Below are 21,597 nucleotides of genomic sequence, written 5' to 3' on the forward strand. Positions count from 1 at the left end.
TCCCATACAACTGCATCAAGTACAGATTTAATAGTATAAAATCTTCACATACTGCCCCAAAAAAACAATGCCTCAGTGCTACTTGATACACATGACTAACACCCCAATATCATCCACAATTGACTCCAGTGGGCTTTGGGTCAGGCCCAGAGTAAACATTTTGAAAAGAAATCAAACTAGATTTGTATGTCACAGATTTGTTGATTTAGGGGGGGATTTTCAGAAGCACTCAATGTTTGCCTAACTCTGCTCCCACTGAAGTCAGTGCTAAAACTCCATTGACTTCACTAGGAGCAATGTTAGGCCAATGCTGAGTACTTTTAAGAACATAAGAACGGCCACACTGGGTCAGACCAAAGGTCCATCCAGCCCAGTATCCTGTCTACCGACAGTGACCAATGCCAGGTGCCCCAGAGGGAGTGAACCTAACAGGTAATGATCAAGTGATCTCTCTCCTGCCATCCATCTCCACCCTCTGACAAACAGGCTGGGGACACCATTCCTTACCCATCCCAGCTAATAGCCGTTAATGGACTTAACCTCCATGAATTTATCCAGTTCTCTTTTAAACCCTGTTATAGTCTTAGTCTTCACAGCCTCCTCAGGCAAGGAGTTCCACAGGTTGACTGTGCACTGAGTGAAGAACTTCCTTTTATTTGTTTTAAACCTGCTACCCATTAATTTCATTTGGTGGTCCCTAGTTCTTATATTATGGGAACAAGTAAAAAACTTTTCCTTATTCACTTTCTCCACACCACTCATGATTTTATATACTTCTGTCATATCCCCCCTTAGTCTCCTCTTTTCCAAGCTGAAAAGTCCTAGCCTCTTTAATCTCTCCTCATATGGGACCCGTTCCAAACCCCTAATAATTTTAGTTGCCCTTTTCTAATGCCAGTATATCTTTTTTGAGATGAAGGGACCACATATGTATGCAGTATTCAAGATGTGGGCATACCATGGATTTATATAAGGGCAATACGATATTCTCTGTCTTATTCTCTCTCTTTTTTTTAATGATTCCTAACATCCTGTTTGCTTCTGGGGAGGTGGGATTTTGAAAAATCCCACCTTAATGGAGGGAATGATGGAAGGCTATCGATAATGTCCATTGTATCTTTGAAGGGGTATATGTAAGTCACTTCTTCAGTGGTTTCCTTGAAGAACCCAAAAAGATGCTTACTCAGGATGAATCTTAAGGTATAGGAAAGTTACATGCCAGCATGAAACGGGTCAGGCAACAGGAACCACCACGTGTTACAAGGCTCACCACTTTAAGTTGCTCAAGGAACCAAAAACAAAGAAAGAGCTCTGACATTACATGCCTTTTCCCTGACAGCTAAGGCACCTTTAAAAACCTGGCTGCCAAAGCCAACCTTGGTAGGTAGACAGCCGGCATGTCATGAAAATAAGGAACCTGATCTTCACAAAAGGCTACTCAGCACTTCATTTCTCTTGCTGCTGATCTTCAAACTGCACCCTTACCAAATACTACAGTATTAAATGGATCAAAATAATGTGGCTGCTATCATATGTTAGACACTTATTTTGGGACACTGTCATCATTAAAAGCTGATCTGAATAAGTCAGGGTGCTGCAATGGGTTAGAAAGAGTACATAGATCGCTTGAGACCAAAATGCCAACCGGAGTTATGAACTGAACTCACATTTATAAATGGGAGTCTGACCAAAACATTATCAGAGAACTTAAAAAGTAATATTTTATCCCTCCTCCCCCTACTTCCAAAAAACTAGTACAGAGTGTATTTGAATCTAAATCATTCAGAAAATAAATTGGGGGCAGCTCCACTGCCTCCATGTTCCTATACCTGGTACAATAAATACTTGATTGTTTCATGCATTATTCTAGGCAGGCAGTCAAAAGTCCTTTATAGCAGAGGGTCATTACAAACACTACCATGGTGGTTCTTAGATTCTTGTGTATAGCAATGGCCAAATAATTTCATATATTACTTTGTGGTATTGATTTGCAGTCCCTTCTATCAATTAGCAAAACCCTAATTATTTATTCCAAATAAAAAATATATGTTAGCTCGTAGGAATAAGCATTTGAGTCAGTTCACATGCAAACCTCTAATTACCACCAGTACATAGCACTATTTCAGAAGCAGTTTGAAAGGTCAATGAGGGACAGGCAGCTGCAACTAAAATCACTCAAACCACATAGACTTCCTGAAATTTCTCAGGGAAAATCTTGATGCTGCTAACAGAAGAGCATTCAATATCAAGAGCAGTAGCTTGTATAATCTGTAGTGAATTTGACAGGTGTTGGATCACAGCATGAGGCAAGTATATAATCAAACCTCTTGGGGAAGCATCATCCCACTGTGCTTTGGAAGATTTTTTGGGGGGAAAAAACCTTCTTCATAAATATTTAAATGCTTTTGTAGGGAGTGCTGAAAATTAGGTTTCGTTCTCATTCGTTTGTTTATACTGTTTCTTCCCAGCTCCCTGCGGCCAAAATGAAACCAGAGAGGATGGCAAAATAATCCAGCTGCCCCCCTGCAAGACAGGAGCATGGATCGTTCCTGCCATCATGGCATGCTACCTCTTGGTTGCAAATATTCTTCTGGTGAACCTCCTCATTGCTGTTTTTAAGTGAGTGGAACACTGATACATGTGGATTCAGGGAGTTATGATTGTGACGTTTCCCTGGGGCCCCCTAGGTTGTGAGGCACTCACTACCACCTGAAAGAAAACCTGCTTATCACCTTTCTGGTGACCAGTCCTTAATCACAGACCTTAAGAACATAATTTTAAGTATATACACACAACTCCTTATACAACATCCATACATACATTTTGCAATGGTTATGCTGACCAGTGTGATCCAGGCCTTATATGACATGCTTTTGATGAACCCATGGGATCCCTGTACTCCATCCAGAGGTCCTTGGGTCACAGTGATGATTTGGCCAGCATGGCAGCCTTTGCAGACTGCTGTACTGTAAACTGGGGTTTGGAATCCGTTTCAGGGGAGCTTTATTATAGGTGGGAGTGACAGAGTAGATTGTCTCCAGGCAAGGCCGGATTTAGGGGCAGGTGACTGCCTTGGGGTGTTGGGCTTGGGGGGGGGGGCTGTTTTTGTTGTTAGCGACAAAAGAGAAAATAGAATGTTTGAAGTAAAATGTTTCATGTGTTGATGTTAGTACATTTCAGTTATTCTTAAAATTAAAAAGTTTCTACAAGCTTAGAGGAAATGAATTTTTTTAATTGGTTTATAGATGACATGAAATAAAATACAGATTTATAGATCCTAGCATGCAAATTTATCCTCTTATATGACAGGGATAAATCATGCATGCAAATCATGCATCAAAATCATGAAATGGGTTACAAATGCAATAAAAATAAGATATTCAAAAGTGTAACAAATGGAGTTACAAAAGACACTCCTCACCTTGGGCGCCATTTGGTGTAGGTCCAGCCCTGTCCCCAGGGTATGTGGTGGCTGTATAGTTCTTTAGAATTTGTGGTATCCAACCTACAGAGATCCACTGGGACAGAGAGCAAGGAATTTCTGCATTCTAATCTCAACTATGGCACATGTTCACTTAATCCTTCATTGCCTCATTTTACCCATACATAAAATGTGGATAATAACACTTACTCACCTCATGAGCCTAACTACATGAGCCCAACTGTGAAGTATTAATATTCTGTCATTCATAACCAGCATATCTTTGAAACTGCTGGTACAGTCATGCTTTCTTGAGGTGAAAACAGTTAATCTTGTTCTGTTTTTTATGATGGGCTTTGACACTATGTGAAATCTGTCTAACTAGGTACTGTATTATCATGTGGGGGAATACCCAAAGATGGTTTCAATCTCACTTTATTGTCCTTTTTTCCCCTCTCTCTCTTCTTTTAGCAACACATTTTTTGAAGTCAAATCTATATCCAACCAAGTGTGGAAATTTCAGAGGTATCAATTAATCATGACATTTCATGAAAGGCCAGTCCTGCCACCACCTCTGATTGTTTTCAGCCACATGACTATGATTTTCCAACACCTCTGCTGCAGATGGCGGAAACATGAAAGTGACCAAGATGAGAGAGACTATGGACTAAGTAAGGTTCAACCAGCTTACACCTGTAGATAAAAAGCGTGACTTTCAAATTCATTTGGTGGTCCTTATAGTTTGGAGGGCATGTAAACTGAATTCAGCTCTACAATAACCTTTTCAGTGAGAAACGACTACATATGCACACAAATACTAACAAATTAATTATTTAATTTTATCAGTGCATCTCCCACCCTTAGAGAAAGCCAGCAGAATGTATTAAATTTTCCCCTCTCCCTTACCACTGCTCGATATACAAACATGCCCTTCTTCCCTCCACTTGACAACAGGGAACCCTGAGACCTGAAAGTTTTGAAAACAGCACCTGGCCCAGAAGAGATGCTAAGAATTTAAGTACAATTAAGGATCTTTGTTTGGGAGATATTAGAAATAGGAGAACTTACCCAAACTTTTCCCAAGTAAAAAATGGTTCAAATTTGGCTAAGGTCCAGGCCTTATTTCTTTGTTTTAACTAGTTCATTAAACCCTAATAATGATTTTGTAAAAAGACAGGACTACATTTTCAAAGTGATATTCATCCAACTGCTAAAATTTACAGCAATAGTTTTGTGTGCACAATATTTATCTGCCTGATTGATGGCTGGTGCGCTAATTCAGTTGCTGATTCTCATACAAGTGTATGATGTAGATACAGCCTTGGAGACTGCTTTTGAAAGTTTCGCCAACGGTCTACAATAATAAAAATCAGGATTTTGTTTCTTATAAATTTCTGCTTTGTCAGTGTCACATTCCTCCTGTAATTCCCACAGAACTGTTCATAACCGAAGACGAACTAAAAAAAGTGCATGACTTTGAGGAGCAGTGCATAGAAGAATATTTTAGAGAAAAGGATGATAGATTTAATTCTTCCAATGATGAAAGAATCCGCGTCACTTCTGAAAGGTGATTTTTGGTTTGGTTTGGTTCATTCTATATCAGGGGTGGGCAAACTACAGTCCACGGGCCACATCCGTCCTGCCAGCAAATTTAATCCGGCCCTTGAGCTCCCACTGGGCAGCGGGGTCGGGGACCGCTCCACAGGCTCATACCGCAGCTCCACGCAATTCCTGGAAGCAGCAGTATGTCCCTCTCTGGCTCCTACAGGGACATACAGCATACATACTGTCCTACAGGGACATACCTCCTACAGGGACATACTGGCTGCCCCTATAGGGGCAGCCAGGGGGCTCTGCATTCTGCCCCTGCCCCAAGTGCCACCCCCGCAGCTCCCATTGGCCAGGAACTGTGGCCAATGGGAGCTTCAGGGGCAGTGCCAGTGGAGGGGGTAGCACACAGAGCTGGAGGCAAGACATGCTGCTGCTTCCAGGATCTGCTTGAGGTAAGAAGGGGAAGCCAGAGCCTGAACCCCTGACCTCCTCCTGGGCCCCAGCCCTCTGTGCCCCTGCCCTGATCCTTCTCCCGCCCTCCGAACCCCTCAGTCCCAGCCCAGAGCACCCTCCTGCACCCCAAAGTCCTCATCCCCAGCCCCATCACAGAGCCTGCACCCACAGCAGGAGCCCTCACTTCCCCACCATGCCCAAATTCCCTGCCCCAGGCCAGAGCCCCCTCTGAACCCTGCAGTCCCAGCCTAGAGCACCCTCCTACACTCCAAACCCCTCACCACCTCCTGCACCCCAACACCAATTTCGTGAGCATTCATGGCCTGCCATACAATTTCCATACCCAGATGTGGCCCTCAGGACAAAAAGTTTGCCCACAACTGTTCTATATAGTATGTATCTTTAAATGTGTTCCTGTTACCATTGCTACTTTCTTCCTCTCCTTGGTGAGGGAACTGCTTGAGGCTACTTTTTAAATTATTCTTCACAGCCTACAAACTGCAGCGGGCTGGAAAATGTTCAAATTTTTTTACTACAAATTTTCATCCAGATTTTGAAACTATAAAACATTTAACCAGCTCAGCTAGAAAATAACAAATCCATGCGTTCTTCTTGTATCTGAGTTTTTCAAATCATAGCCCTAGAACACAGGTGGTCAAAATATAACCTGGAGGCCCAATGTGGCTATTAGTTCTTTAAGGCAACCTGTAACTTTAGCACTGAGGTGTAGCCCACTTAAGAGCGGTCAAGAGCACTGGATGTCTGGACCTGTGAATTGGAATGGGAGTTTTGCCATTTACTTCAATGGGACCAGAATTTCACCCATAGAATTTACAGACTCACTCTCTCTGTATTAAAGATGAAGGTAACTGCAATCAACTCCATTTTATGTAAATTCTATGCAGCCTCAGGTTCCTGGCAAATTCCCAACATAGTTCTCAGATCTCTCTCCTCTCTCTGTTTAAATGAGTGTTTATGTAGCCCTCATAACCACTGTATCTGAGCAATTTAGTTAAGTTCGAGTTCGCCATCACAGATCATGTCTATTGACTTAAGGCATTGGTCTCAGTAAATATTTCAGGCCAACATCCAGTCAATCTATTAATAACTAATTCATATGAGCCAATGAAAACTCTTTAATTCTTTCTGGTTAAGTTTTTCTTAGAGAGACAATGAGAGTGATGGTTGTGAATTCATTTCAAGAAACAACTCTCTTCCACCTATGCTGCATCCTCACAGCACCACATCTGATGCAACCAGGTTTAAAATGTGCTTTATACTGGCATAGAAATATATTTTAGTTTTATTTCAGCTTTGAAAGTAAATCCAGCTAAGAACAGGACTAGCATACCGTATATCCCCTTAACCATCCGCATTCCTGACTGAGAACTGTATTCTCAAACAACACACTTTTATGAAAGTACATTAAAGAGGAAGGATAGTCCAGTGGTTAGGGACTAACACAGAACCTGGAAGACCCAGGTTCCATGTCAGCTCTGCCACAGACTTTCTTTTGTGACTTTGCATGAGTCACTTAGCTTTTCTGTGCCTCAGTTCCCCTCTGTAAAATGGACGTGACAGTAATTTTCTTCCTCACAGGGGATAAATACATTAAAGATTTGAGGTGCTTAGAATCTTATATAGCCCCAGTTATTGTAGTATCTTAGATAAAAGACACTTTATGAACCAGAACCACAGATCTGTCCCAGTCCATTCCCAGCTATCTTGAACACGGGAAAAGTTTGGATCTGGACCCAGACTCTATCCAATTGTTCTGACCCAGAAACATAAATCTAACCCCTCTACTCTTTCCCCAAACTGAGGAATGTTCAAAACTCGCTCCAGATCCAAGCTACATAACTCAGGGCCATCTCAATAGAAATTGTTAATAAGTTGCAGGACACAGAAGCTTACACACCCTCTCGCTTTTCTATCACAATACCTGGTCATTATCCTGTAGCAGAATACATAGAGCATTACATCCATTAAAAACTTAAATTATAAGCAAGGTCCACAAAATAATAGGTCGAGTCCACTAAATCTACTTTGTGTGACATAAAGTGGATGTGAAATAGCTAGAGAGGCCTGTGAAGAATTCCCCCTGAGTTGGGGAACTCTCTCCCAGCAAGAAGCCGAAAGAAGGCAGCTCTACCACCTCCAGAATAAGCCACTCCTCCCTCTCCAACCCCTAGCGTAAGGAAGGGGGGGGACATATGAGTGGCACAGCAGAACTCTGCTATGCCCAGTCTTACAGTAGCGTCAAATCCCTACAGGACTGTATGCTAGTAGTGTAAGTCAGAGCTGCTGTCTTGCCTTGCACGTAGGCCAGACGGCTCAGAAGCAGGCTCCCCAGTCAGACTCTGTTGAGCATCATTGCTTCGTGTGCTGCACACCTCATTCAGGATTGATGCCTTTGCTTTTTAAACATCCTATTGAGCGTTTTGGGTTTACACAGTCTGTTCTGTGGCTTAGCTTGAGAAAGGACCATAGGTGCAGGCAGGCTAGTTATGGGGAATGAATGAATGAACTTCCTCAACAATACTACAAGAGGAGATGCACTGGGAGGAGTTGGTGGGGTAATGTGAGAGCAGGACTGAGTCTTGACTCAGGGGAAACAATCTCTAGGAAGAGAGAAGAAATTGAGAAAAGAATTGGGGTGGGAGTTCCTATACTGTGGTGGAAGTCAACCATACTTAGGCCCCAATCCTACAAAGCTTGCTTATATGCTTAACTTTAATCATGTGAGTATTCCCGTTGATTTTACAGTTATACATGTGCTTAAGTGTTTGCTGGACCAGGGCCTTGCTCTTTTGCTTCAGGCTTCTCTGAATCAAGTGACAACTTACACCTTTACCGTAGGTTGTGGCTGAAGGGAAAGCCCTCTGGCATTTGTGTTTGAGCGGACATGCTTTATATTTAGTATTTGGATTTACAATAAAACACCGCACAAAGGAGTTCAAACTTGGTCTGTGTGTAGAATCTTTCCTACTCTGACCATCCTATAGCGTCCTATAATGAAAAACTGAACCTGGAAAAAAACAAAACAATATTTTAGTAATCCCAAATGTTCATGGGGCACACCAGTCAAATAACTTAGAAAAGTATCTATCTACCTACTTAGTAGGTTCTCTCAAAGGCATTAATCACAATAATATCTATGTGTTAATAATACACACTTCAGGAGATGAGAATGAAAAGTAACAAGCTGTAAGGTGGTTCTTCCAATTATATTAACTAGAAAGGAAAGCCTTGTTCAATCTCCTGGAGACCAAGAGCAAGGAGGGATTGATATGTTTTTACATGGACTTTCTATTGTAGAAGAGTTACAACACATTCTCTTTGGAATCCTTCTTTCATAAACAATATACTACTGTCAGCAGTTCATTTCAATCAGCATAGCATTATATATTTACATGAAGTTAAATTATTTTGCTTAAAATATATGCAGCCATCATATCAGTCCACCCTGCAAATGTTCCTTCCTAATTAACAGACAAGTCCTGTCTTAAAGCCAATGGAAAAACCTGCCATTGACTCCAAAAAGATGAGGATCAGACCTTAATAGTGCTTAAGATATTAGGTTTAGCTTCACCTAACTCCCAAAGATTATTTTTAAAAATCTATCCTTAAACTATTTGCCCAAGGTCCCACAGAAAGCATAGGCACTTGACCCATGGTGTCCCACATCCCAAGCTGGATCCTTAACTACTGGGCTATCTTTCCTCTCAAAATATTTAAAATTATTACTGTAACCAGAGGCCCCACATGACTGTTGATGGGGAGGGCACAATTTAAAGGTACCAGGGCAATATGTGACCACCCCACCTTGCCTCTGGATCTAAAATAGATGTTTTAAACCTGTGGTGTGTGCCACCCCATAGGGGGAGCAGAGGAACGTTTGGGGAGGTAAGCAGCAATGCCAGGTGCCTTGAGCCCGTGACTCCAGGCAGTTAGCTAAATAGAAAGCAGAAATCTGCGGGCGGAGGGCATGTGCTCCCCTCCACACGCATTGTCTCTGACTGTAGCATCCAAAGACTCCAATCAAGATTGGAACCAGAATGTATTAACTGGTGCACAAATACGTATTCAGACATGGTCCCTACTGTTATGCAACAGCATGCACACAGAGAATTAGATAAAAACATAAATAGTCTTGCTGGAAGGCTGCAATGTAACACTACTTTATTTCCTAGAATTCAGAACAATAACACACAAGAATCTAAACAGAGAGAAAAAAACCAGGCTGCTCCCTAAAACAAAGAGGCACAAATCACCCTGCCTTACTATACACTGGCTGTCTACAAACTGACTCTAATTGCATGCTTCATTCCAGAGCCCACCATTAAAATCAATGGCAAAATTCCCCATGAGCTCAATGGGATCAGAATTTATACTTGTTCAGTATCTTCTATATCCCTAAATTTTAAAGTTAGATATGTCATCAGAGAAGAGTTATTTTACAGGTTGAATGTGTGCCAGTGCATTCAGTCATTGGCTAAGAAGTATATAAAATTTGCATTTTAAAACCAGAACTTTTTGTTAAATTGTTAAATTATATGGCAAAATTGATTCCAGTAGGAATTGGTAGCTTGAATATTCTCTATTATGGGATTATATCTTGTGCTTGAAGTGGGAAAGGCCTTTTGCCCCAAACATTTTTGTTTCCTTTGACTAGAAGGGGTGGTTTAGTGGTCAAAAAACAACTTGGGAAGAGTGACGTTTCTCCAGACCACAGCTTCAAATCTCAGCAGTGTTTATTTAGCCATTCGTCTTTCCAAGTCCGATACATATACACCTCTACCCCGATAGAACGTGACCCAATATAACACAAATTCGGATATAACGTGGTAAAGCAGTGCTCTGGGGGGCAGGGCTGCACACTCCGGTGGATCAGCGTGTCTGGCTCCGACACGCTGCTCTGAGCGGCGTGTTAAGGGTGCCAGGCTGGGGCCGAGGGGTTGGATAAGGGGCAGAGGGTCTCGGGGGGGGGGGGGTGGTCAGGGGACAGGGAGCAGGGCAGGTTGGATGGTTCAGAGGTTCTGGGGGCAGGGCGGTTGGGACGAGAAACGGGGGCGTTGGATAGGGCGTGAGCGTCCCGGGGGGCCTGTCAGGGGGCAGGGGTGTGGATAGGGGTCGGGGCAGTCAGGGGACAGGGGGTTGGCTAGGGGGTGGGGTCCTGGGGATGATTAGGGATGGGGGGGTCCTCTGGAGGGGGTGGTCAGGGGACAAGGAGCGGGGTGGGTTGGAAGGGTCGGGGATTCTGAGGGGTCAGTCAGGGGGCGGGAAGTGACTATTAATAACGGAAGATCCTGGGAACTACAGGCCAGTCAGCCTCACCTCAGTCCCTGGAAAAATCATGGAGCAGGTCCTCAAAGAATCAATCCTGAAGCACTTGCATGAGAGGAAAGTGATCAGGAACAGCCAGCATGGATTCACCAAGGGAAGGTCATGCCTGACTAATCTAATCGCCTTTTATGATGAGATTACTGGTTCTGTGGATGAAGGGAAAGCAGTGGATGTATTGTTTCTTGACTTTAGCAAAGCTTTTGACACGGTCTCCCATAGTATTCTTGTCAGCAAGTTAAGGAAGTATGGGCTGGATGAATGCACCATAAGGTGGGTAGAAAGCTGGCTAAATTGTCGGGCTCAACGGGTAGTGATCAATGGCTCCATGTCTAGTTGGCAGCCGGTATCAAGTGGAGTGCCCCAGGGGTCGGTCCTGGGGCCGGTTTTATTCAATATCTTCATAAATGATCTGGAGGATGGTGTGGATTGCACTCTCAGCAAATTTGCGGATGATACTAAACTGGGAGGAGTGGTAGATACGCTGGAGGGGAGGGATAGGATACAGAAGGACCTAGACCAATTGGAAGATTGGGCCAAAAGGAATCTGATGAGGTTCAATAAGGATAAGTGCAGGGTCCTGCACTTAGGACGGAAGAACCCAATGCACAGCTACAGACTAGGGACCGAATGGCTAGGCAGCAGTTCTGCAGAAAAGGACCTAGGGGTGACAGTGGACGAGAAGCTGGATACGAGTCAGCAGTGTGCCCTTGTTGCCAAGAAGGCCAATGGCATTTTGGGATGTATAAGTAGGGGCATAGCGAGCAGATCGAGAGACGTGATCGTTCCCCTCTATTCGACATTGGTGAGGCCTCATCTGGAGTACTGTGTCCAGTTTTGGGCCCCACACTTCAAGAAGGATGTGGATAAATTGGAGAGAGTCCAGCGAAGGGCAACAAAAATGATTAGGGGACTGGAACACATGAGTTATGAGGAGAGGCTGAGGGAGCTGGGATTGTTTAGCCTGCAGAAGAGAAGAATGAGGGGGGATTTGATAGCTGCTTTCAACTACCTGAAAGGGGGTTCCAAAGAGGATGGCTCTAGACTGTTCTCAATGGTAGCAGATGACAGAACGAGGAGTAATGGTCTCAAGTTGCAGTGGGGGAGGTTTAGATTGGATATTAGGAAAAACTTTTTCACTAAGAGGGTGGTGAAACACTGGAATGCGTTACCTAGGGAGGTGGTAGAATCTCCTTCCTTAGAGCTTTTTAAGGTCAGGCTTGACAAAGCCCTGGCTGGGATGATTTAACTGGGAATTGGTCCTGCTTTGAGCAGGGGGTTGGACTAGATGACCTTCTGGGGTCCCTTCCAACCCTGAGATTCTATGATTCTATGATTCTATGAAATGCTCGAGGCCAAAGCAAGTTCGATATAACGCGGTTTCACCTATAATGCGGTAAGATTTTTTGGCTCCTGAGGACTGCGTTATATAGGGGTAGAGGTGTAGTACTAAACAGTTTGCTGTGTGTTGTTCTTTCAGATAAGACTTCTGAAACTAAAATTTTGTCCACTCTGCATGACCATTAAACTGGGGTGCAATCCAGACCCCATTTATGCAGTATTTTCCACCTCTAATTTCTATGGGTCTATTGTATTGAATCTACTAAAGTATTTAAAGGTAACTGATAAAACAATTGTTTTATCAATCAACTAAAAATAAACTGCAAAGCAATTAGACTAGATCCTTAGATCTGTATAAGCTCTACTTAGAGAAAACCCAAGGAGGGACAGGGGCAAAAGTGGTTGTATTCCACTTTCACACACACCCCCTTAATCCTGGAGCCAGCCATATCCCGCTTTGCCCTGTGGCACAATTTATAGCAACCTCATCGCTGCCCTAACTTTTACCCATCTGCAACAGCACCCAAAGCAGCAGTTCTGGCAGCTGGGGATTGCCAGAGCAGACCACCCCCTTCCTCCTGCCAACATACCCTACATCAAGGCCTACAAGTGGGTAGCATAGAACTGGTTATTCTGGTTCTACACCGCTACTGCAGTTTCCTAGAAAAGGGGAATCATTTTGGCCACTTAATCCATCCTTAACTGTTTTGCAGCAGATGGGGTGATATAAAAATTAGAATAAAACAGAGGATTTGGCCTGGACTTTTTAAGCCCTATTTGTTCCCATACCCTTTGGCAGGTTAATAAATGAACACCAGTAATCACTCCCCTGCATATAACCCATGCATTCTTCTTTTGAAGGGTAGAGAACATGGCCATGCGCCTAGAGGAAGTGAATGAACGAGAACATTGTATGAAGGCTTCGCTTCAGACTGTAGACGTCAGGCTTGCTCAGCTGGAGGACATGATAGGACGAATGGCTGCAGCCTTAGACAAGCTGACTGGTATAGATAGAGGGGAAACGACTAAGATACGATCTAGAACCTCCTCAGACTGCACAGATGCAGCCTACATTGTGAGACAGAGCAGCTTCAATAGCCAGGAAGGGAACACTTACAAGCTTCAAGAGAGTATAGATCCTGCAGGAGAGGAGTCAATGTCCCCAACCTCTCCTACCATCATGCCCCGCCTGCGAAGCCACTCTTTCTATGCAGTGAATATGAAAGACAAATGTGGGTTAGAAAGGTTGGAAAATATTTTTAAAGAAAAGTCTGTGAGCCTGCATCGAGCAAGTAGCTCACACTCTGTATCAAAAGAAGCAAAAGTACCATTAGCCCCTACAAGCACTTTGTCAATTGCCCCAGACTCCAGAAGGCCTTCGTCTTGCATAGATATTTATGTTTCTGCCATGGATGAGTTGCATTCTGGTATAGAACCTCTCGACGGTTCAATTAATATACTTGGTACCGGAGACCCATCTCTGCAGGCTCAAATAGCCTCTTCTGTTCTAGCAAACAGTGCGTATATTAGCAGTACTCCCAGTGACAGAATTTCCGGCAGGAGTATTGATTGTGAGGAAACCTCTACAATGGAAGCAAGAGTGTTTTCTTCAGATTATTCACATATCATAGATAGCCAAAACCTCTGGGAGTCAGACCCTCCTTTGTATCAGACCTTAGAGCGATCTAAAAGCAGTCGCTATCTGGCTACTACCCCATTTATTCTGGAGGAAACCCCAATTGTGAAGTCTCACAGTTTTATGTTCTCTCCTTCTCGGAGCTATTTCAGCAGCCTTGGGGTGCCAGTCAAAACAGCGGAGTACACAAGTATTACAGACTGCATAGACACCAGGTGTGTCAGCGCTCCCCAGAATATTGCAGAAAGATCCAGTTTTCCTGGAAATCATGGAGACAAAGTGGAGGACTTGGGATGCTGCCACCCAGAGAGAGAAGCAGAGCTAAGTCACCCAAGCTCTGATAATGAGGATATTGAGGTCAAAGACAAAAAGGGGGCTTCCTTATCTCCGCAAGAAAGCAGCACAGCAAGAACACTGTCCAACAACATACCACTTCCAAAAATAGAGAGAGCCAACAGTTACTCAGCAGATGAGTCCAGCATGTTGTATGCACACACAAGGAAAAGCTATTCTATCAGTGATAAACTTGATAGACAGCGTAACACAACGGGCCCACGAAATCCATTCCAGAGGAGTAAGTCATCCAGGCCGGAGAGTAGAGGAGACAACTTGTCTATGAGAAGACTGTCTAGAACAGGTGCCTTCCCTAGCTTTGAAAGCAAGCACAGCTAGACATGCATAACAGGAGGTCTAAGAGTCATCCTCTTAGATGAGGAATTTAGTCATCCTCTCCAGTCCATTTTCCTTAACAGAATAAAATATGATATGTCAACTAAAGTCAGAGTCTGTCACTGGTCAGGTTAGCACTTTGTTAATCTCATTTTCGCACACTGAGTTACTGGATCCTGACCGAGTTGACATTTGCACTTAAGGAAAGAGGGAGGGAGGAAAGCTTTATAAAGGCTTTAATTTAAAAAAAAAAGAAAAGAAAAAAACACCCTCACAAAGACTTGAGTAGGTTCAGAGATCTGCCTTTTACTAGAAGATATCCTAGGATTTCTCGTAATTATTCATGAGTTTCTAAGACACAGGGCTAAATTGGCAAAAAGAAAAGCATACAAATGAGATACTCTAAACTGATTTCTATTTACATCAGTTCCATCATTGCAATGACTGAGGAAGAGCATCATTGTAGTCTATAGAAACGAGCTGTAAGCAAATCCTAAAGCTCCCCCATTTCTGCAACTGATCATTGTAAAGATAAACAAGGCAACAATCATATAGTTCACCTGTCTCTTTTTGTATTGAATTCTAGTGCCACAAAATGTTTATATTTTCAAGATGGGAAAGGAAAAAGAACTGCTTTTTGTATTGCAATGTAAATGAAGGAAGAATTTATGTAAAAAAAAATAAAATTGTCAGGTGGTTTCCTGTACTAAACAGGCATTGTTATTGTGGTACAGTTGAGCCAAGCTCAGGATGAATGTAATTAAGTGGAATAGTATATATTTATTTTTTTACCACATTTGTCATCAATATATTGTCTCACTAAATTAAATGATGTCATGGAACAGTAAGAATAATGGGCTGAGATGCTCAAAGCAGAGCAGGAGGGATATTATATTTTCACTGTTCTCTGCAAGATTTCCATTATTTCCATTAATTGTTATCCCCCTCCCAAATTGCTACCATGTTCTTCTTACTGTTCTTGCTGCTGATTTTTCATATCATTCACCCAACACAAGCATTAACATTTTACTTATTGAGACAGTTGTATCTGAACACTCAAACATACAAAGTTTATCAAGCAGTCTGATTTCAGATTACTGTTGTTTAATGGAAAATGCTCTTGGCAGAGTATCTCAAAACAATAAAATAAGATTTTAGAGGTAAGCTAAAGCACCAAAGTGAAAACCGATATGTGTTAACAGCAAAAGTCGTCAGTTGCAAGTATGCTTCCATTTAACAACAAGATAGAACAAACCACAACATGCATTTTAATAAAAATTCTGCCCTCAATTGTGTGTATGGGACCCCAAATGAAGTCAGCAGTAATACGTCCTATGCATCTGAGTGCAAAACCTTGTTCATGATGTTAATAAGGTGTTTCATGCCCTTATGATAGCATCTCTTGGTCATATAATAGAGCCTTAAAAGTAGTAATTTGATCACAATTTCACACCATTTTAGAGGGGGAAAGCTTAATCTTGAGAAGTTTGGAAGCGAATGCTATGACCATTAGTTTAAAAATAAAACAGCCTCTAAAAAAAAACTACTATACATGTGGATCCAGGTCCTTTATTATTAATGTTAACGTGGCTGGGATTTTCAAAGTTACCTATGGGGTTTTGAGGCATTCCATGCCTATTAATTTTAGTGGGAGTTGCCACGCAAATCTAAGAGACATCTTTGAAAGTCTCAACCTAATTTATCTCTAGGAATTCATCCCAGGGGCATCTGAGTGATAGGCAACAAAGCCCTATCTCAAAATTAAATATCTGACCCCCGAGAAGAGGCAAAGAGAGTGGAAAAAATTGTGAGCAGTGACTCACTTTGTGGAAAGTTGGTGAAATAAACAAATGCAACATGTTGACTTTTAAACACAAAATGTGTTATTTGTTAGTGCACCAATTATTTCCATTTCGTACTTTGTTAAATCAGTCCTTCTGTGATCTAGGCTCAGCTTGATCCACATACTGTGTTTACTTGATTGCCTTGAGGTCCATGTACTGGTTTTCTGTCACATGTCACTGATCAAGGGTACAATTTCTGACCTGTCACTCAGTGAATTACAAAGTGTGCTTGTGATGGGCTGATTGTTAAACAATAGCTTTCCCAGGGACAATGCCATTTTTGTTTAACAGTCTGCTTCAAATGTGCCAACTTTTGTATCAGTCTGTTCCTAAGGTTTCTCTAAATCAGCCGTTTTATTTATTGCTTTTTTAATTTAAGGATGTTTTCTGAAACTATTCATAGACTTTTCCACCTTCATCAATAAAATTAGCATGTACAAGAAGAATGAATTTGAGACATCCCCATCACTTTATTAGTTCAAGGTGCAGAGATCCCCTCTGGGTGATTCATTGTTAGTTTATTGGGGTAAAAGGGTTTCCCAATCCAGGAGCTGTAAAATAATTAGAATACAGCACTTTATTGACCTGGAGCATAAACTCCAGGCATGGTGAACCAGGACACTTTAGTTATGTCTTTTAACTGCCATTATATATAAATTCCACTATAAAAAAGTATAATTCCAAAATGTCAAAACTTTTCCTGAATGTTTCCCATTTACCTAAAATAAGGTTTCTATAGCATGTATTATGATGGATGGTAGAGTATTTTGTTTATCTTCACTTGTTAATGTCAGTGGGATGGGGATTTTGCCCCCCCTCTCAACACTGAATGGTACAGGTTGTTAAAACTTCTTTAGTGGAGATAAAAAATAACTCAGCCTTCATCATCTTATAACTATAGCTTGTGCCATATGATATATTATGTATTGAATGATATCTTATATAGCCCATGTATAATCCAGTATGGTTTTGACATGTGATCATATAGTGAATGTTACAGGGCAGCTTTAACATTACATTATGAAGTCATACTTTTAAATCTGTAACATTCAGTAAAATAGCACATGTTGCATTGAACATTAAATCCCACTATCCAAGTTAGCATACATATGGATTATGCATTTTTGGTCACAATCTGTAACTGCTGTATGTTTCACACGTCCTTCTGTACAGCACCACTGTAAATGTTTGTATGAGCTGATGTATAAGTCTCTAATGAGCCACTGTGAGCTGTGATTGGTGAGTTGTGATAGTGTGAACGATGAACTGGCATGTTATGCAAAAGATAAGATAAATGAACTTTAAATAATATTTTGAAACTCAGTTGACTTAGCTGTTTGTTTACATATGCTGGCCAATGAAGGAAGCAGTGTACAGTATTTTATAAATATTTTCATATAGTAATCTGTTCTGTTGTTTCCAGTTTAAGTGATGCTATTCTATAGTTGGGTGTACACTTGTCCTAGATATTGGAGTATAGCATATTATTCTTTCACAACAACGTGATATGACTGAACTAGTTTCTCTTCCTTAAAGTCCAGTCTTTTTTTGTGTCAATGAAAATGCATGCATTGTTCCATGAATTTCTTTGGACTACTATGAGGCTTAACATTTTATTATTGCCTGCCTGTAATAATGAATCCAGTTAGGAATTTAAAAAATCAAGTTTTTGGACTTTTACATTATGTTCAATCTTTAAGCAAACTAAATTGATTTTTATTTTTTTGTAATCTACACTTCAAGATGTCATGAAATTGAAGTACTAAACACAAAGGTGTGAACCTACAGCAGTGCTGAGACATTTAGCTCTCTACTTTGGAAAAGATAAGGTGTTTCATTACTGTTCTCGGCACACCTGTCTGGTAACTAATGGCCGTGAGGTACAAATTGCTAAAACATAACAAACAGTGAGAAAAGGCTCATTAATCCACATGGCAAAAATCGCTCTCGACTCCAGATAATTAATGTTGATTTAAAGACTTCTAGTGAAAATGAATCAGTGTATATGGATGGGATGGATGATTTTGTTAGGGTGGGGGTGACTTGAACTGTAATATTTGTAAGAGAAGTAGAATATTTGTTTCTTAGAAACTATCTGGCACCTGGGAAATGCAAAGGTAAAGCATGTCTACCAAGTTTGAACAACTGCTTATACCGTAAAAATAAGTGCCATTCACAGGACAGGGCCTCAGTCCAATTCAGCGGTTTTCAACTGGCAGCCTGTGGGCCGCATGCAGCCCAATTAGTGCACAGCTGTGGCCCGATCCAGCTCAGCGCTAAAGACCATGTGCTAAAGGGTCTGGGCTGCCCTGCTGCCTAACGTGGCGGGGACAGGAGCTCCTGGCCAACCCCATGAGCTCTGGGGCGCTGGGCAGCCAGCCCACCCCACATGGCAGGGCTCTGGGGTCAGGGCAGCCCACACAAACAGCCCACAATGTGTAATAACTTGAGAACCACTGGTCTAATTCCTGCAGTTGGAGAGACCAGGCCTGTTCTCTCAAAAGCAAAAGTTATCAATTTACAAATGTGGACTGAGCTCACTGAAATGATCAAAAATCTCTCTCTAAACTGTTTGTTTAAAACAAGAAAAAAAGTCTTCTTGTATTTGCTCAGGTTATCACTTTAAGGGGATTCAACAACCAAGAATAAGGAAAATATGAGGTGGTCATTCTTGGATTTCCAAAGTGGGAGTTGTGATTTAGGTGGTTGTGATGATTATGAATTTCTCCCCTCACCCACCACCACCTAACAAAGAGAAAAAGGAAAACAACATTTGCATTTTTGCACACATCAGCCCATTTGAGACAGCAAAACCAGATTAACGTAAATTTATTATGACAGCTAAGTTAATACTTTTTCTAAGAAAGGAGCCTAAGGGTATTGTAGGATGAGTTCTCCCTCACCAATCTCACATAACCAAGAGCACATTCCAAATAAGGAAGGAGGGCAAAAGTAAAGGACTTGGCAGGGGGGTTGCATTTAGCTGATGAATTCCTTCATTACTGTACATTAGAATTTACCCTCCTGTCCTCTCTGGCATAAACGAATACATCACAGCACTACCCCTGCACATGAAAGGAGTGACTGTCTCCACTCCCATGACTGTTATGTTGCTTTATAGCCAACTGTAGTTGCATTTTGGAGAGCAATATAGCAAGTTCCATCCTTCCCCTTTCCAAGGTAGATTATTGGCTAGATTATGATCTTTGTTACACTGGTGTAAATCTGCAGGAAGTCTACATAAGTGGAGTTACTGTGTATTCACTGCAGAATAACGAGCAGAACTGGACCCTGAATTTCCAACTTTACATCACTTCTAGCCATTATATACATTGTCCTTAACCAGGTTTCCAGCGGGCAGTCTACTGAATGAGCCACTGGGCCTGCCTAACTTCAATTCAGATAGGCTGTGAAACCTAGTTATCTGCTGCACTTTCATTCTGAACAAGGTTCCACTGAAGTTCTTATTTCAAAAGGCTCTCGAGGAAAATGGTTGGTTATGATATTGCTGTTGCTGGTGGAAAATGGTAACTTTTGTTTATATGACAGTAGGGGGGGAAATGGCTCTGAAATATAACAAGGTGCGTGCACAACAGTAACCTGTATTAAAGGTATGTCCTCCTTTCACACCTGAAGCTGTCTTATGTGAGGAGAGCCTATATGCTGCTAGTGCTGTCTGGAACAGTGGTTGCAATATTACTGTACTAATAGCTATGTAATGATATAATGTAAGGGTTATCGTTTGTAACTGTTATATCAAACATTTATAAAAGGAGGGGGAAACCATTCAAATGTCACTTTTAAATAAATTCCTATAAATATGAAGGTTTTGAATTTTGATTTATTCAAATATATATATTACTAGGGAAAACAGTCCTTTTTAAAAGGTCTGCTGGATTCACAGTGCACTTTTAGACGGTGTGGTTAGATACAGAATGAAAAAGCGGAAGTTGGCAGTTACTGCAGTAGAACTTTCTGAAATTTCTGTAACAAAATGTTTTGCAATAAAACAGGATGTAGTTCAAAACATTTCTACAGCCTTCCAGTGCATTTATTTGACGTCATCTCTTTTCAACACCACAATGGACAATGACGCAAGTGGCAGCTGCCTTTCTCCAAATAAAATCTGATTGTTTTACTTCAGTTCTCGCTAAGGCTAATTTAAAAACAGAGGTACCCTCCCTCGCAGCATTTTACAGGTGTAATAAAAAAAATCAGACTAGCTTAATAGTTCTCCCAAACACTTCTGGGTCCTGGTCATCTAGATTTTTTAAAAGTAGGCACCAGTTCCAGCTGTTCTGTATTAGTTCAAACCCTTTGTTAGGTGCCCTGACACAGGTAGTCCTAGATTTACATATACCCCACATATCATAGACACAGTAAATGAAGAGAAGTGAGGTAATCTCTCCTATTGGACTAACTTCTATTAGTGAAAGAGGTGAGCTTTCAAGCTTACACAGAGCTCAGGCCAATACATTAGTCACCAATGTATGCAAACTGGAAAGGATCCGGAGGCAAGCAACAAAGATGATCAAAGGGATGGAATGCAAAGGCTGAAGGAACTGAGTAGGTTTAGTCTGGAAATGAGATTAAGGGGGAGCGGGGACAGAATATGATAGCGGTCTTCAGATACTTGAAAGGCTGCCATAAAAAAGTTGTTCTCTTTTGCCACTGAGGGCAGGACAAGAGGCAATGGATTCAAACTACAGCATAGCAGATTTAGATACAGTTAGGAAGTTTTTCCTGACATTTTAAGAACAATAGGACAGAGTGTGTGGGGAGGTTGTGAAAGCGTCTTCACTGGAGGCCTTCAAAAGGAGGCTGGGTAGCCATCTGTCTTGGGGGGGGGGTTTAGACACACCCTGCATCTTGGCAGGGGGTTAGACTAGATGACCTTTGCAGTCCCTTTTAAATCCATGCTTCTAAACAATATTACCTCATGTCTCTAATATCCTGGGACCAACACAGCAAATCATAAGATTACAGAGATTGTCAGGCGGTATGATGCCCATTTTAGGTTATAACAGAATGCAGGAAGCCAGGTCACACAGCGTCTAATCCTGGCTTTGCTACTAACTTGCTATTGCATTTTAGGTAATTTACTTAATTTCTGTGTCTCTGTTTCCTCACCTGTAAAAATAACACACCCACCTTTGTAATGTGTTCTTGGATTTTCAGATGAAAAGCTCTATATAAGTAAGTGCAAAAGGTCATTTAGTGTTGACAATCTGAAATAGTATCATTTACAATTATTGTATTATATAATGCTACCAGAAATAGCCAATACTTGCTTCTAATCATGAAACATAAGACCATGGGGTAATAAACGAAGATAATTG

The 21,597-nt window shown here is 41.6% G+C and overlaps 1 protein-coding gene across 2 annotated transcripts in view; it reads left to right on the forward strand.

The window, feature by feature from the left end:
- The window catches only part of TRPM3 (transient receptor potential cation channel subfamily M member 3), a 638,519-nt gene extending 618,234 nt beyond the window's left edge, over positions 1–20,285 (forward strand). For both annotated transcript variants that reach the window (XM_073345157.2, XM_078852884.1), the window contains 4 exons: positions 2,469–2,619; positions 3,893–4,092; positions 4,856–4,988; positions 12,971–20,285. In XM_073345157.2, coding sequence (XP_073201258.2) covers positions 2,469–2,619; positions 3,893–4,092; positions 4,856–4,988; positions 12,971–14,417 — 1,931 coding nt within the window. In that variant the 3' untranslated portion in view covers positions 14,418–20,285. The remainder of the gene's footprint in view (positions 1–2,468; positions 2,620–3,892; positions 4,093–4,855; positions 4,989–12,970) is intronic.
- The last annotated feature ends 1,312 nt before the right edge of the window (positions 20,286–21,597 follow it).

Source organism: Lepidochelys kempii, chromosome 5, assembly GCF_965140285.1.
Source record: "Lepidochelys kempii isolate rLepKem1 chromosome 5, rLepKem1.hap1, whole genome shotgun sequence".
NCBI lineage: Eukaryota > Metazoa > Chordata > Testudines > Cheloniidae > Lepidochelys > Lepidochelys kempii.